We start from the raw sequence: 18266 nt of genomic DNA, 5'->3' as shown, positions 1-18266 counted from the left end.
GAGTGCAAATACTGTACTTAAGTACGATGTTGAGGTATTTGTACTTTACTTGAGTATTTCCATGTGATACTACTTTATACTTCCACTCCACTACATTTCAGAGGGAAATATTGTACTTTCTACTCCACTACATTTATTTGACAGCTTTAGTTACTTTTCAGATGAAGATTTGACTCAATGGATAATATAACAAGCTTTTAAAATACAACACATTGTTAAAGATGAAACCAGTGGTTTCCAACCTTTTTGGCTGAAAGCAGTGTGTAGTCGGGGTCACATTTCACATGTCTATGAGTTGTTAAGAGCTCCACCAAATAGTGATTTTTCCCTTTAAACTTCTCACATGTTTTCATTTCAATAAATGTTCAAATGATCCAATATTTCAACAAAAATCAAAGATTAGAGAAAAAGTCCAAAAAACTGAAAACAGATTTGTGTATCAGAACTTTGTTTTTTCTTCTTTCCTCTCCCATTAATCATCTCACAACCCCTCAGATTTATTAGGCTGCTGCTGACCCTTTGGAGGGGCCCTGGGTTGAGAACCACTGGATTAAACTAGCTAACGGTAGTTGAAACCAGCTCCATCTCCAGCAGCTACAATAGTCACATGCTGCTCTAACACTGATGCTTCAGTATTAATGATCTAATCATGTCTGTTCTGCCCTCTCTAGGTCTAACTAACTAGTTTGGCAGACAGCGAACACAAAGCTGAAGTAAAGTCAGGACTGTTTATTGACAGATCCTGACCAATCTGGTGTTAATGAAGTTGCCGCTGCTGTGCCGCATGCGTAAATGCGCACATCGCTCTCAATTTAAAGACATACTTATGGTTATAAACACTAGAGACAGCTGCAGAAACTGCTCCTCTCACTGTAAAAATAACTTTATTGATCTTATAATACAGCCACGGCCTGTATGCGTCTTGTTATGTGCAGCACCATATTTCTCCCCCTCTCTCCGATGCGCCACATAAAAATCTGCTGTTACATTAAAATACCAGTTTTAAGGAGCAGAAATATGAGGGGCTATACTCAAAATGCTGAAGTGGCAAGATGGACCCAAAGGTTTTGGCACTGCACTCACAGCTGCTTTTCACTGTTGCTGAACATGAACACAAACGAGACACAGCAGGTTTTCTGTGCATTTTGGAATCAGTTTAACTTTGAATACTGAGGAGAACAAATGTGCTTTCTTTCATCTTCTGGGGGAATCTGATGTCCAGTCAATTACAAATATTAGGGGAAACAAATTTCCATGTTTCATATATTGAGGTCTAAATTGTGTGGATGGATGGTTGGTTTTGATATAACAACACAAATGTCCATTATATAACGTGTAAGTGTACTGTACAGGCCCGGCAGAAAATATACTATATCAGTGCTATGACTAATTCCCAAACACTTTCATGGCGTTTTTCTGTTCCCCCATTGCGTCTGCTTGCCGAGCATGGTCGCCATTTTGTATTGACTACCTTACAGAGAGACAGACAGACTGCATCTAGACTGCATGTGCCACCTGGTGGTGGTTGGTGCACACTGCAGCAACTCCTGGATATATTATTTCACCCTCATTCACTGCCGCTGTGGATTTACTACGGTAAACATATCAATTGAAATGAGCAACATCTGTAAAGTATAATATTTCCATTTGATGGAATGCTGCAGAAATAAATTAAAAACTGGTGTCACATCATATAGCTTCAACTTTTTTGAAGGCAATTCAAAGTTTTAAAGGTTCAATAAATTGATATAATTAAAACACCCATCTGTAATTTGTTCAATCACAGAAGTTTGAAGTATATTTACAAGTATAACTGAGTTTGGATTTAATAAATGATGATAACTGAAAAGCTAATGTGTTTACAAAGTTCACAGATGTACAACAAAGCTTCAACAGCATAAAAAAAGCTGATAAAACATGTAAAACAAGCAGACAAGTCAGTGCAAAATACTAGTCCTGCATAATCCAGTCATTGTCTTGGAAGAAAAGCTTATAACATGGCTTCATTCCCTCTGTCAGCCCTCGTGGATTTCAGTTCCATCTGTATGACTGACTGACTTTCAGTTGAGCATGCAGTCGTCTCAGCGTTGCCTGCGTCCTGACCGCAGTGCAGGAAATGGGGGAGCGAGCTGCAGAGCGCCTTCTTGAACATGGAGCTGGAGAAGATGTATAAGATGGGGTCCAGAGCCGAATTCAGGAAGTTCAGCCACAAAGACACAATGGTGAGCTTGATGAAAGTGTAGAGTGTGGCGCAATCCCGTGGGTGAAACGAGCGGATGACCCACACCCCGATGGTCATCACCGTGGTTGGTAAGAAGCACACTGTGAACATGGCGACGATGGCGTTGCACACCCTCATCGCCTTGCGCACCTTGTCAGCTTTTCCCATCTGCCGCTCCCTCAGGAAGCTGGAAATCCGGATGGAGCAGAACAGCAGCATGGCCAGTGGAATGATGAACTCCAGTGCCACCAGGATGCGGTGCGTGGTGACCAGGGTGGTGAGTGAAGAACAAGTGAAAAATAAGCACTGGCTGCTGTTGCTGCAGACCTCTATGAAGTTGTTAGCCAGAATGGGAACCCGAGGACTGATGACCAACAACCAGACAAACACTAACATGTACACAGCCTGTCTTTTAGTCATACGGCTGAACCAGTGGTGAGGGTGGACCACCTGGAACAAGAGGACAGAGATGATCATTTTGCCTCAATTACAGCAAAAATGTGTCAGTGAGCTGATGTTTTATTGTCAGGTCCTGGAGGCCAATGTGAATTTATAGAGTCACAGTCACAGTCTAAATTAGCAATTACAGATGTCCTGAACCAATCCTAAGAGTTGGTTGCTTGGCGATCCAGGCGTATTTTAACCCTTTCATGCATGAATTATGATAACCTCAGTCAGGACTTTTTTCTTGAGAGTTTTTATTCCTCTTAAAGCATGAAAAAAAATATTTGAACTTTTTTTTAAACACGCATTTTTCAAGGAGTTTGTAGTGTTAGTGGACAGATGACTAATTGTCATTTTCTCCCAACACAAAATCAATACTTGGAAATTTTAAGAATTGTATTACTTAGTTGTTACTTGATGTTACAAAATTGTATTTACCTGCAAGGGTCTATTACTATAGAAGGATTGGCAAGATATTCCTGAGCTGTTGAGCCGGCAGGCGGCCATCTTGGTTTTGAGCTTTTACAGTCTATGGTTCTGAGAAATTTGTATTGCACTTACAAAGGCTGGCCAATGGACGGCAGTGTATGGGATGACACACTAGAGTCCACTGTGTTGGCTGATGTACAACTATACCACAACTTGAAACAATATCTTGTTGAGGCATGTCTTTGCATGAGTGAAAAATACCTTTAGTCTTGTTTTTCTTTGACTTTGCCATGTAAAAATTTGCTTAGTGTTCTTTCTGAATTCACAGTAAGGACAGATGATGTACAGATTGTAAAGCAAATTTGTGATTTATGATTTTGGGCTATATTAATAAAAATGTACTTGACTTATCATGTGATCACACCAGATAAACTCATCACTTGCTGGTGCATTCAGTTTTTCATGCTTATTTTTCAAAAGGGTTTTGGTATTATGCTATAATACAAATAACCTACTGAAGTGTTCAATACGAAAAAAATGTTAACAGCATTTTTTGGGTTTATCAGAGTATGGACAATAATACAATGTGTATACTCCTGTCCTCACCTTAAAGTAGCGGTAAATTGCCACCACAGTCATGAGTGCAATGCTGGCCGAGCGGTTGGAAAATATCAGGAAGAGGCTAATCCTGCACAAGCCATCACCAAACACCCAGTGGCCTCTGAGAAAGTCATCGATCCTGAGAGGAAGACTCACGAGAACCAGGAAGTCGGCGATAACCAGGTTGAAGAGGAACAGGTTGTTGGGGTTCCAGGCCTTCAGTTTAAAGCAAAATATCCACAGAGCAACTATGTTTCCCAGTAGCCCCAGTATGACGGTGAGGACTGGTAACATGATTGTACCCTCCAGTTTAAAATTGACTGGTGGGCAGCCGCTGCCACCGCTGCCTCCACCACCAGGGATTGGAGTTGTGGAGTTTAAAATGGTCATGATGAAGTTTTCGTTATACTCTGATATTATTTTGACAAATTAAATCTTAAAATTGTGTTATTAACTTTAGTCCATCCAAAATAGACAAATCAATTTAGTGTAAAATTTTGGAAAGACAAATAAGACTGAATAAGTATGAGAAAAACAGCTGTATGACTTTATGAATTTGCCTCTTCTCTTTTTCAACCTCTTTTTTATTTCTTTAGTGTGAAATCTGTGTAAAAGAGAAAAACAGAGAGAACATTTGCATTTGTACATAAAGCAGGTCCACTTTTCCATAGTTAAGATAAAAAGACATTTTGTGGAAAATATGTGTCAGTGTTGTGACACAAGAGCATATTGCTAAAGTATCTGAAGAGCATTTTAATAAATAATAATAAAATATTAAATGGCAAACTAAACCAGTAAAGTCTTAATAAAAGTTGTTTGTTACAATGACATATGGTGTATTTTTATTTTAAAGTTTTAAAGACACACTACAATTGGACAATTTGGATTTCAAAATCCAAATTCCAAGAAAATATAAATAATAAACCATATAAATATAAATAATATATATATAAATATAAATAATAACTGTAAACATATAAGAGAAACATATTCTATCACAAATAGACTTGAAAATGTCATACAGCAGCCTAAATCTAATCTATACTATTTTTCCAAAGTCAACATTAGAAAACAGTGGAAGAAAATAGTATTTTACTACATCAACTAAACTAATGCTGAGAAAATAAGCATTTGAAAATGTATGTATAAACTACAAATGTATAAATCTTTTCATCATATGTACTTTGGCATGTTGCACAAAAGGTTTCCCATTAGAAAAAATAACTTATCATTACTCATGTAGGTTAAATATAAGTATATGTAAATAATGGATTGTTTATAAATGTATTCCAATATAAAGAAAACTCTATGTAAGTTTAGCATTTAATACAGTAAATATACAGAACTCACCAGTCAGCTGTGTGTCATCCATATCACATTGGAGCAGGGAATAAAGTGATGTATGACTTTGGTCTGTGAATCTATGTTTCTCACAGAGGATGCTCCTGTGTTGTTGATTTTTATCAGGATATCTGATCTTGCACAACTGTCTTCATGCCTGCAGGCGCCTGCAGGCGCGAAGACAGTTGTGCAAGATGGTTTCTCAAGACTTTCTCTCATCAGCCAACATACAGACTAACATTCAGCTAAAATGGAAAATATCTGTAACATTAGCTCCTAACTTTAGCCATCATGAAGGCTAACATTCAGCTAAACTTTAAAATATCTGCAACATTACTTGCTAATTAGCTAATAACTTTAGCCATATGAAGGCTAACATTCAGCTGCAATATAAAATATCTGTACAATTAGTCCTTTACTTTAGCCATATTAAGACCACTATTTAGCTCAATTGTAAAATAACAGCAATGGTCACTGCTAACCTAAACCAACAGGACGACATTTAGGTCAAATGAAAAGTATCAATGTCTGGTCTTCAACTAGCCAAAAACAGCTTATGTCACTCCACTTTTCATGATTCTCCACTGGCTCCTTGTTGCTACTTGCATTAAGTTCAAGTCACTTAAGTTCCAACTAGCACAACAACCACCTACCTGAGCTCCTTCAGCTTAATGCACCTTCTTGTTCCATACGATCAAGTGATGACTAGTCCTACCGTCACTGCGAGGGAGGAAATCTCAATCCAAACTCTTCACCTGTTTGGTCCCTTGGTGGTGAAACAAGGTGCCGAACTCGATTATGTCAGCAGGCAGATCCCCCTTTTGTCCTCAAAAATCAAGACAAAGACCTACCTCTTCCATTACTCACTTAATATGCTCTTTCTCTGTATCTCCATCCTTCTCAATATTAACACCAATGTTGGTGTTAATATTGACATTGACATCAAATTTATAAAAATCAGCAATTCATGGCTTGAAAATGGCTCAACCTGTCATCTGCTGTTTAAAATCGGAACTTTAAAAGGCTTGGCCAATGCTGTCATAGAGTCAAATGTTTGGGAGTTCTCTACGTCATGAAATGTATATAAATGGTAAAGTGTTAACACCCATCTCCCCCAGCCCTGCACTCATTTTCAAATATATACTGATCAAGTCAGTTTTAGCTTCAGCAGCTAACAGCAGTGCTGGCCTGCTGGAGAAAATCTCTCCATCTGCAAATGTCCGCGGGAGGAAACACTACTGGCAGCCACAAAAACAACAGAAATCCTCCTCACATCTCGCCCTGCAATCACGGTGTAACCAGTAACTGTCTGTTCGGTCTGTCAGCTGAAACTGTCCCCTTCTGGAGCAGCTTCGCCTGCTGTCAGACAGGTTCAGTAACGACTCCAGTTAAACTGCGATTTAAAGTTTTGAAACAAGAATTTACCAGCTGATAACGAACAGACAGTTGGAGAGTTAGAGAGCTACAGGACGAAATGGGAAATGACTTCTGGCCCGTTTAAATGTCATTGCACTGTCTGTCTTCTTCTTCTTATTATTATTATATGTCGCTGAACAACTCCTGCCCTGCTGCCTCATTTAGCCACGCTCTCCCCTCTCCTCACCTCTCCCCCCTCTCAGCCCCTTGCCCACTTTTTAGCATTTTTCAAATTTATGCAGTGGGTGGAGTTAGGCTCAGACCTGGGGGTGAAGTTACACTTTATGGCTTGAAAAGTTGTAAAAACTTCAAGAAAGATTGCTGGTAATCATAGTCAACATACAAGCCAACGTAAAACCACTGTTGCTCAAACTAAAGTCTGTGACAGAATTTCAGCTTCATTTAGTTAGCTTTTGTTCACTGTGGCAATGTTAGTATACCCTAATATTATTACAGCAATGCTACCTGCTAACTTTAGTCATCATAAAGGCTAACATTTAGCTAAAATGTAAAATATCAGTAATGTTGGCTGCTAACTTTTGTCTTATTACATGGTTAAATACCTGTAATGTTACATACTATAGACAGGTTTCACGTTGCCACAATGTCATGGTGGCTTATATAAGAATAATAATAACTTTATTTGTATAACGCTTTTCATACAAGAAATGCAGCTCAAAGTGTTTTACAACAAAAGAAATTACATCCACCAAGTGCTTCACATGAAAAAATGCAGATACTGTTCTGTGCGTTCCTATCACATGCATTCGCCTGGTTTCTGTGTGCATTGGTTTTGAAACTAATTAAACGCCATAGGCCAACTACCTTTTTAAAGCTCTAAACAGCTGAATTGTGTTTCTCCTCATTTACCAAAGATCTTTTAACCACAACCAAGAGACATGATCACATCATACCTTTTATCCTCTGCACACATGGCTCCAAGAATGTTTTAGAAATGATTTTAAGATCTTACTGACTACTTTTAAGGCTCATCTTGTTCTCTCTCCTTGCTATATTTCTGACCTTTTACCATATGGAATTGTATGTAGTGTGAGGAAATCAGTGTGGCTGAGTCGTAGCATCTTTTAAATTGCTTCTTAAAGGGGACATATCATCCCGTTTGTAATTAAACATGGTCAACATGTTGGCAATGTTATTTCTACTTCCTCCTCATGATGACATCAGATTGTTCGCACATTCCAACTGTTCTAAGGTTGTTCCACGGGTTGTCTACTTGCATATTCTGGATCTGATTTGGGCTCTAACAGGAAAAAGAAGCTATATACAAATGCTATTGTTTCTTTAGCCTCCGGAGCTGCCGTTAGTCTGCTGAGGGGCATTTTCCGGAAGCTGACTAATCAGCAAAAAACAAACAAACAAACAACAAACATGCAATGGTATACCAGTAAAGCCCCAGAATATAAATATAAATCTGGAAATGTGCATGATACGTCCCCTTTAAAACATCAGAGAGCTTCACATAGTGAGGGACTTGAGCAATATTACAGATGACGGTTTGCTTTCCTGTCATTGCTGACATGACAGTGATGAGGTCAGGAACGAGATGTGCTTAGGAACAATGGAAATCCTCCTTACAAGAAATTACAAGTTACACAAGCTGTGTGAACTTCAGCAGAATATGGTTGCATCACAGCCACCCTCCTCCCACACAAAACCAACATTTAATAAGCCTACACATCTCTCTCATATACACACAAACACACCACAGCATGCACACAGCCAACATTAGTGACATGTGCATATTAATGACTGTTTTCCTAAATAAAATAACGTACACAACAGTGTCAAAAACAGCGAGAATAATATCAGCTATTATGTTATTAGAGGCTTCTTTCATTTAACCCGTCACATTCCAACACAAACTGAATAGGCAGGTTTGAAGGGTTTATTTCCTCAGAAATGTTTTGAGCCCCATCACCATACAGTGGTAAAACACGTATTTTCAAAAGAAAAAATCATATTTAAAATAAATACAAAATCCAGCTGTTTTAAGTTGCATGTCCCTCTCCTAAGCCAAAATAAAAAACATAAGTCCCTCCCCAGCGCAAATCATGGTTACTGGGCTTTAGCCCATGAGGATTTCCTGTTTCAACATGTTCCCTCAAACTTAAGATAAGAAAATGCAAAAGGATGTTGCATCACATCAAGTCATAGACACAGAAATGATGATAAGAAATGTAATGTGACTTTATTTTAGAGCCTCTACATGAGAATGACTATTATGATAAGTCAACTAGGCTAAACTAAGGGGGACAAACTCACAACAGAAATATTTATCTTCAGAAAATAGTTCTTCATAATAATTTCAGATGTCAGACATATGTAGTGGTGTAAAAAGGTCAATATTTCCCTCTGAAATGTGGTAAAGAAAAAGTCTCAAAATGGAAATAAAGTATTAGAAACTCTAATGTTTCAAATGTAGACACATAACACCATAAATTACCCAAAAATGTACATACACATTTGTAAATCTTGTTTTTATTTATGGATCATGTAACATACTGTTACTGTTGACTACTTTCTCGATTTCAGAAAAAAGATATCCCAGATATAACAGAATACTGTGATTGATTATGTCAAAGGCAGCTTTGGTCCAGTAGTGCGTGAGCACACGCCAGCATCAGCAGCTATTTTGAAGGACAATCACGATGGCCAAGGTTAACAGACTAAGAATAGAATACAGGAAGGAAATGTGTAGAAATCAAAAGCTAAAATTTGTAAAAATGTATCTAAAATCATTTTGTATTCAAATTTGAATTGACTCATGTGGTGCCTGTTCACAGAGTCAGCAACACACAATTTTGTTCACACCAAATCAAGAAGGCTGGGTTAACAGGCCCAGAGAATTCAGTGCGGAAGGTGTGGAGGTGACTCAGAGTCTCAGATAAGACATTGTAGAAGGACAGAACACTCCAAGTCGGGTGCAGCCAGTAGAGGGAAGAGGGAGATTGTAGCACTGCTTATTGTGCTCTTCATAGAGTGTAGCTTCTGATGGGTTCCACCACCTGTGGCCAAAACACCTGGACATGACGTTCCATCCAAGCCTACACTGGTCATCTTCTCCTTTCCTAAATATTCCTTTGTAGCTAACACCCACAGCCACATCTTCACTTTTGCCAGTACTCCACTCCACCTCCCAGTAACAGACATATCAAGAAGGTATCTTTTAAAGTTACAGGGCTGGATTTTCTAAGGCCTTTGTGCCTGTTTTTGCATATGCATGTCAGGGAGGGTCACACAAATAAATATAATCACACAAATGCCTCTGAAAACCAGGCGTTTATTTTTATTCTAGATCTTAGTACTAATAACACTTCTTAAGTGTCAAGTACTGTTCATTTTGAGCTTAGAAAACAGTGCTACATATCAGACATATGTTTGGACACACCTCAAGTGTGTCCAAACGTTTGACTGGTACTGTATATATATTATTATGTTACAACTTTCTGTCTGTCCATCACACCAGAATAAAAACATCCAATAAAAATTTGGTCACACACTAAAAAAAAAAAAAAAACAAGGAAAAAGGAAGCAATAGCTGAAGCAACAGAGCACCAGAACAAATTGAGAACTCTCACCATGTAGATACAGAGCAGAATTTCCACCAGGGTGGAGGTGGTGAACGTCTTGTGTTGACAGTTCTACTCTGTGGCTTCACTGTCAGCATTCACATCACCTTCTGAAATGAGCAGCGTGGTTTGAGGTGCCACCTTTATAAATGTTGCCAAAAACTTGAAGCAGGTGTGTGAGAAGCAACGGGAGAGGGGCGGGTTACACACACCAACACACACAGTCACAGAGTTTAAAAGTTTTTACACTTGGCTGAGCTGGAGAAGTTGCTGCAAAAATGTGACAAAGTACATTACAAACAGACTTAGTAAGTAATGATGAAGTACATGAAGCATGTAACTTAAATGTCACTCAAGAGCTGAAAACATCAGATCAGTGTGGAGCGATGAGGGGACTGTAACCTTCCTCATATCAATACATGGATCAGACAGAAATGTCATATTTCCATCATGTTTTCCATCGTTTGAATTTAAACTGCCGCTCTTTTAATGACATCATCTCATTGTGTCCTCTTCAACTCGACGTCACGCTGTGGTGGCCTATCACAACCAGCTATAAGATTGATCAGAGCTGTAAAACTCATTTTAAAAAAGACAAGAGACAAAAAAAGAGAGATAGAAAGAGCACCAGCAAGAAAGAGAGAGAGCAGCTGAGGTAGAGCGAGCTAGCGAGTGTATGAAGAGCGGGGCTGTGGTAGATAGAAAGTCCGTTTTGGGCTACTGTAAAAACATGGCGATGCAACATGGTAGGCTATGTGGAAGAGGACCCACTCCCTTTGTAGATATAAAGAGCCCATTCTAAGGCAACAAAAACATTTATTCGTATTTTCAGGTGATTATATACTAATTAAAACATACTTATGAAGATGATATTCCATTTCTGCCAAGTCCATTCCGCTAGATGCAACTAAATTCTAGACATTGAACTTTTAAGTTTTCTTTTGCCAATATTCTGGAAATTTGGTTAAATTTTGCGCTACATTTGGATGGAAACCTGGCAACTATGTACTCAAATGCCTTTTGGGAAGACATTTGAAGACGTCATCGTGGACTGTAAGAAATTGTAACAGGCATTTTTCACTGTTTTCTGACACTTTATAGACAAAATGTCTAATCAGTTAATTGAGAAAATAATCCATGGATAATTAAAATAATTGCTAGTTGCAGCCCTAGCAGTCACCATTAAGCAGAAAAGCAGAACATGAAAACAAAGTCAATTTTATTATTATTATATTATTATTACATTAATATTATGTGTATGAAAAACTGGAATGAATGTACATTCACCATTAATGTTACATTTAAGTGTTTAAATTTAAAGAAATGTTTAGGTTTGTTTAGTTTTGCAGAGGATCCTTCTCTTGGTGATAAAAGAGACAGATTAAGTTAATAGCTATACTGAGCTGTTGGATGGAGGGTGACATGCTAAATCCTAAGATTTCCCATGACCTTGGCGTTTCTGTTGCAGGAATACATGAGCAGTTTCCAGAGTTAGTTATTATTAGGTACTGATTAACTACTAAAACAACAAATAGCTCTTAAGCCTATGAAGTTTATCTTTAACAAAATAACAACATATTAACAAAAGAGATTTTGACTAGATTGAGATTTGATGTATTTTACAAAAAGAAATTTACTCTGGGAAGTTTAACAAAAAGTCAGCCCCCCCACCTCTCCCAACACTGTAACTACCAACCCTGACAGCCTCCCCAGGGGGGCACTGGAGAGTTGAAGGTGAGGCAAAGACATTGAGAGGAATTTAGGTCAAAAACCATCCTCCTTCTCAGAGTCATAACTCAGTCAGATCATACCACACAGACATGAAACACATATTGAGATCATTTGGTGTGACCTACACTTCCTGAGGATATCATTAACCCTGATATCCATTGCCAATAAACCTCAAAAAATCCATATAAAAATCAGAGAAAAAGGAGGCTGCAGAACTTACTTGCTGAAGAATCAGAACATATTTAAGTTTTCTTAAGTATCAAAGTAATCCAGTGATAATTGTCTGTACATCCATGACTCAATATATAGATATATATAGATATATTCACAAAATTCACAGAAATTTGTCTAAGATGATGCACAACAAATCTATGTGTATTTTTCTAAATTTCCAAACTTTGAGGGCAATTCAAACTTTTAAAGGTTCAATAAATACCTATAATTAAAACACACATCTGTAATCTCTTCAACCACAGAAGTTTGAAGTATATTTACATACACTGACTTTGGATTTAAGAAATTATGATAACTGAAAATCTAATGTTTTTACAAAGTTCACAGACGTAAAACAAAGCTTCAGCAGCATAAAAAAAATTAATAAAACACACAATACAAGCAGACAATTCAGTACAAAATACTACAAAAATCAAACACATTAAAACATAATCCAGTCATTGTTATTGAAGAAAAGCGTATTACATGGCTTCATTCCCTCTGTCGGTCCTCATGGATTACAGTTTCCTGCTGGGTGGTCCACTGACATTCAGTCTCCTCTGTGTCGCCTGTGTCCTGACCGCAGCGCAGGAAACGGGGAAGTGAGCTGCAAAGCGCCTTCCTGAACATGGAGCTGGAGAAGATGTATAAGATGGGGTCCAGAGCTGAGTTCAGGAAGTTCAGCCCCAAAGACACGATGATGAGCTGGGTGAAAGTGTAATGGGTGGCGCAGTCCTGTGGGCGGTACGAGTGGATGACCCCCAGCCCGATGCTCGTCACTACGGTAGGTAAGAAGCACACTATGAACACAGCGACGATGGCATTGCACACCCTCATCGCCTTTCGCACCTTTTCAGATTTTCCCATTTGCCGCTCCCTCAGGAAGATGGAAATCCGGAAAAACTCCAGCACCGTCAGCATGCGGTGCATTTTGACCAAGATGGTGAGTGAAGAAGAAGTGAAGTATAAGCACTGGGTGCTGTTGCCACTGCCTTTGATGTGTTTATAAGCCAGTATAGGAGCCCAAAGGCTGATGACCAACAGCCAGACAAACACTAACACGTGCACAGCCTGTCTCTTGGTCAGATGGTTGAACCGGTGGTGAGGGTGGACCACCTGGGACAAGAGGACAGGGATGATCATTTTGCCTCAGTTACAGCAAAAATGTGTCAAAGAGCTGATGTCATATTGTCATTTCCTGGTGGCCAATGTGATTACCAATTAGAGCCAATCCTAAGAACCAGTCGCTGGGCGATCCAGGCATATTTTAAAGGATTAAAATAAAGTCGATCCTTTCTTTACTGTGTTTAGTCCACCCCAGCCTGCTGGTGTTGCTCTCACTCTAGTCTCCTTTACAATAGCTATTAGCAGTTCCTGTTTGCAGTGTAGCGAATGATGTACAGACAATTATCACTTTGATACTGAAGAAAACATAAAAATGTGATGATTCTCAGGCAAGTTGTGCAACAAGGGGCAAATCTTTGTGTCAGTTGCAGCACATTGAGTGAAAAATACTTTGACTTTGCCGCCTCAAAATTTGCTTGGTGTTCTTTCTGAATTCACAATAAGGACAGATTATATACGGATTGTAAAGGAAATGTGTGATTTATATTTTTGGGCAATATTAATAAAAATGTACTTGACTTATCATGTGATCACACCAGATAAACTCATCATTTGCTGGTGCATTCAGTTTTTCATTTTTATTTTTTAAGCAATGCCTCAAAACTATGACATTGTTGAGGGTTTTGCTATAATGCTATAATATATATGACCTACTGAAGTGTTCAGTATGAAAAAAGTGTTAGCAGCATTTTCGAGTTTATCAGAGTGTGGACGATAATACAATGTGTATACTCACCTTAAAGTAGCGGTAAATTGCCACCACGGTCATGAGTGCAATGCTGGCCGAGCGGTTGGAAAACATCAGAAAGAGGTCAATCCTGCACAAGCCATCACCAAACACCCAGTGGCCTCTGAGCGCAGCATCGATCCTGAGAGGTAGGCTCATGAGAGCCAGGAAGTCGGCGATAACCAGGTTGAAGAGGAACAGGTTGTTGGGGTTCCAGACCTTCAGTTTAAAGCAAAATATCCACAGAGCAACTATGTTTCCCAGCAGCCCCAGTATGACATTGATGGTGAGGACAGGGGGTAGGATGGCACCTTCCAGTTGACTATGGACTGATTGACAGCAACTTACGCCGCTGCCTCCATCACCAGGGATTGGAGTTGTGAAATTTAACATGGTCATGGTGAGGTTTTTGTTATATTCAGATATCATTTTGACAAATTAAATCTTAAAATTGGAAAAATTTGGAAAGACAATCTGAAAAAGAGATTATTTTTAGGTGCTTCTATTAAATAACAGTCATGGGTCAGGTGACTGAATAAGTATGACTTAATGAATTGCCTCTTCCCCTTTTCAACCCTCTTCCTAATTCTTAGAATGAAATCTGAATAAGAGAGAGAAACAGAGAGAACATTTGTGTTTGCACATAATCCAGTTCAACTTTTCTACAGACCAGACAAAAAGACACTCTGTGGTAAATTTGTGCCAGTGGTGTGACACAAGAGCATATTGCAAAAGTATCTGAAAAGCATTCTAATAAATAATAAATATTAAAATAAATAATAATAAAACATATTTTATCAAAACATTAAATAGCAAACTGGACCAGTAAAGCCTTAATATAAGTTGTATTAGAATGACATAAGTTTTCAAGATGCTCTACAATTGGCCATTTTGGATTTCAAATTCCAAATTCCAAGAAAATATAAGTAAACGTATAAGAGAAGAATATTCTATCACAAATAAACTTGAAAATTTCATATAGCAGTCTAAGTCTATCTACTATTTTTCTAAAGGTAACATTAGAAAACAGTGCAAGAAAATAGTATTTCATTACACCAACTAAACTAATAATGTGAAAATAAGCATTTGAAAATGTATGTATAAACTAAAAATATATGAATCTTTTCATGATATGTACTTTGGCATGTTGCACAAAAAGTTTCTTATTAAAAAAAGTAACTTGTAAAAAAAAACTTGTATAACAAGATTAAATATAAATGTAATATATATAATATAAAAACGTAAATATTGAATTATGTATAAATGAAATCCAATATAAACAAAACTATATGTAAGTTTACACATTAAATACAGTAAATATGCAGAACTCACCAGTCAGCTGTGTCATTCATAACATACTGGAGGAGGAAATAAAGTGATGTATGGCTTTGGTCTGTTTCTCACAGTAGGGTGTTCCTGCTGACATGGGTACTTCCTGGGTGAAGTGCATTTCTCGAAACATTTGACATTTCCGTGAAGTGCTGTTTTTAGAAGTCACTGACCACAACTAATGACCAACTTACAATGACTGAGATGACAGGAACACGCCACAACTCTCATGATTTTACTCTGACATTGGAAATTTGTTTGCAATAGTGAAACTGACCAAAGTCATTTGGTGTAAGCCTGGCATAACTTGTTAATACTTCAACTGGAACCCATTTTTCTTATTTTTAATAATGTGTTTAAAAAAAAAAAAAGACAAAACACATAATGCAAGGTTCCCCTTTGTTGGCCATTATAAAAGCTAAGGTAAAGAGAAAGAGATTAAATGCCAATAAATTTAGCTGCATCAAAAGAGCTAGCATTCAGCTAAAATGTAAAATATCTGTAATATTAGCTGATAGCAATAGTTATCATACAGGCTAACATTCAACTAAAATGTAAAATATCTGTGACAGCAGCTGCTACCTGTAACCATCATACAGACTAATTTGGCTAAACTGTAAAATATCTGCAACATTAGTTGCTAATTAGCTGATAACTTTAGCCATCATGAATGCTAACATTCAGCTAACATGTAAAGTACCTGTAACATTAGCTGCTCTCTGTAACCATCATACAGATTAATTCAGCCAAACTGTAAAATATCTGCAACATTAGTTGCTAATTAGCTGATAACTTTAGCCATCATGAAGGCTGACATTCAGCTAAAATGTAAAACGCCTGTAACATTGGCTCCTAACTATAGCCATCATGAAGGCTAACATTCAGCTAAAATGTAAAATATCTGTAGCATTAGCTCCTAACTTTAGACATCACAAAGGCTAACATTCAGCTAACACGTAAAGTACCTGTAACATTGGCTCCTAACTATAGCCATCATGAAGGCTAACATTCAGCTAAAATGTAAAATATCTGTAGCATTAGCTCCTAACTTTAGACATCACAAAGGCTAACATTCAGCTAACATGTAAAGTACCTGTAACATTAGCTGATAACTTTAGCCATCATGAAGGCTAACATTCAGCTAAAATGTAAAACGCCTGTAACATTGGCTCCTAACTATAGCCATCATGAAGGCTAACATTCAGCTAAAATGTAAAATATCTGTAGCATTAGCTCCTAACTTTAGACATCACAAAGGCTAACATTCAGCTAACACGTAAAGTACCTGTAACATTAGCTCCTAACTTTAGACATCATGAAGGCTAACATTCAGCTAAAATGTAAAATACCTGTAACATTGGCTCCTAACTTTAGCCATCATGAAGGCTAACATTCAGCTAAAATGTAAAATATCAGTAGCATTAGCTCCTAACTATAGCCATCATGAATGCTAACATTCAGCTAACATGTAAAGTACCTGTAACATTAGCTCCTAACTTTAGCCATCATGAAGGCTAACATTCAGCTAACATGTGAAGTACCTGTAACATTAGCTCCTTACTTTAGACATCATGAAGGCTAACATTCAGCTAAAATGTAAACTATCTGTAGCATTAGCTCCTAACTTTAGCCATCATGAATGCTAACATTCAGCTAACATGTAAAGTACCTGTAACATTAGCTGCTATCTGTAACCATCATACAGACTAATTCGGCTAAACTGTAAAATATCTGCAACATTGGTTGCTAATTAGCTGATAACTTTAGCCATCATGAAGGCTGACATTCAGCTAACGTAAAATATCTGTAACATTAGCTCCTAACTTTAGCCATATTTCGCCATCCTCCCCTTGTTGTCAGCTGTGCTCCACCAGTCCGATCATGTCAGGGTCATTCAGCATTTTCTTCTTTGATACACATTTTTCTTTAAATATACTAATTTGGTCGTCGTCGAACCGATAAATCACCGCATCCCGATCCATTTCTCTGTCTCCATCTGGGACGTGAACCTGCTTCCAACGGTCAACGATGACGATGCATTCAAGTGCACCATCCAAGATTTGTCTTCATCAAAAGCTTGTCTCACGTTTACTTACAGAGGATAATAGACATGTTTTGTTAAGTAATTTTTTGGTGCGGATTTTACTAACTTAATACGGGTTAAATGAAATGAATTAATGAAATGAAAAAATAGGTCAGACATGTAATTGATCAAATAATAAACTATGGAATATATAAACGGTATTACAAAAATAAACCTACCCTATTGCTCCACAGTGAACATCAGAAACGGACATGGGATATGTTATTTACAGCCTATAAATGCGACATCTCACATATTATGGTAATATATGCGTTTTTGAGACCTTTGTTGTTCACGTTTATGATCATTTATGTATTATACTCGATAATTGTAATATTTCCGTGAGGTCCTGAAGGCAGCATGGGGAACCCAGAGTGTATGGGCGGGAAGCGCGAGCTCCGTTGCGCAATAGTTTTATTAATACACTCAATACACTTAAGTAGCGGTAGCAAAATGTGTAGGAAAAGAATGATTTTACAAAGAGTACCTTTTCAATCGAAAAATCAAAATTCCTCTTGAAAAGTGAAACACATTCCCACTGCCTTCTTACATTTTTTGCACATAGGAGAAATGTTGGGTCTAAATTTGGGACTAAACCAGTCAGAGTTAAAATTCCCAGTAGACGCACCTCATGTTACTGAGGCTGAAACCCTGAGAGCAACCTGAGGAGCCTCTTCAGGCATTTATAGATGAGTTTAAGATGAATTTCTTAGGAACATGGCAGTGATCTTATTGGCCTCCTGTCCAGAGTTTTAATCTATCATTATACTTTATACAGTACTGTTAGTTCTGTAAACAGGGTCATCATAAACTCACAAGAGCCTTATGTTGTTAAACGAAGTCAAACAGCCTATTTAAGAAAAATAATCTCATTTTCAGCAGAAAAAAAAAAAAATACACACACACACACACACACATATATATATATATATATATATATATATATATATATATACAGTGTTTCCCCTATAATAGTACAGCGAGAGCCCCCGCCAGGCCAAAAAATATTTTTTTAAA

The 18266-nt window shown here is 37.7% G+C and overlaps 1 protein-coding gene across 8 annotated transcripts; it reads right to left on the bottom strand.

Annotated features, from left to right (window-relative positions):
* Positions 1-1410: 1410 nt before the first annotated feature.
* Positions 1411-17483, bottom strand: LOC122971480 (hydroxycarboxylic acid receptor 2-like). Of its 8 annotated transcripts, none has more exons than XM_044338154.1 (6): positions 16644-17469; positions 16132-16387; positions 15170-15866; positions 13847-14438; positions 12886-13101; positions 1411-2455 (listed from the first exon to the last, which is right to left on the bottom strand). In XM_044338154.1, the coding sequence occupies exons 4-6, from the start codon at positions 14264-14266 to the stop codon at positions 1991-1993; spliced, it is 1101 nt and encodes a 366-aa protein (XP_044194089.1). In that variant the 5' UTR covers positions 14267-14438; positions 15170-15866; positions 16132-16387; positions 16644-17469; the 3' UTR covers positions 1411-1990. The 8 variants fall into 8 exon arrangements, with proteins under 8 accessions (XP_044194089.1, XP_044194088.1, XP_044194086.1 ...); XM_044338153.1 differs by having other exon boundaries at positions 16132-16643; positions 16836-17469; XM_044338151.1 differs by having other exon boundaries at positions 16132-17469.
* Positions 17484-18266: the final 783 nt, after the last annotated feature.

Source organism: Thunnus albacares, chromosome 20 (assembly GCF_914725855.1).
Source record: "Thunnus albacares chromosome 20, fThuAlb1.1, whole genome shotgun sequence".
Classification (NCBI taxonomy): domain Eukaryota; kingdom Metazoa; phylum Chordata; class Actinopteri; order Scombriformes; family Scombridae; genus Thunnus; species Thunnus albacares.
Note: the sequence above shows the minus strand (reverse complement) of the source record. Positions and strands in the feature narration are given on the sequence as shown.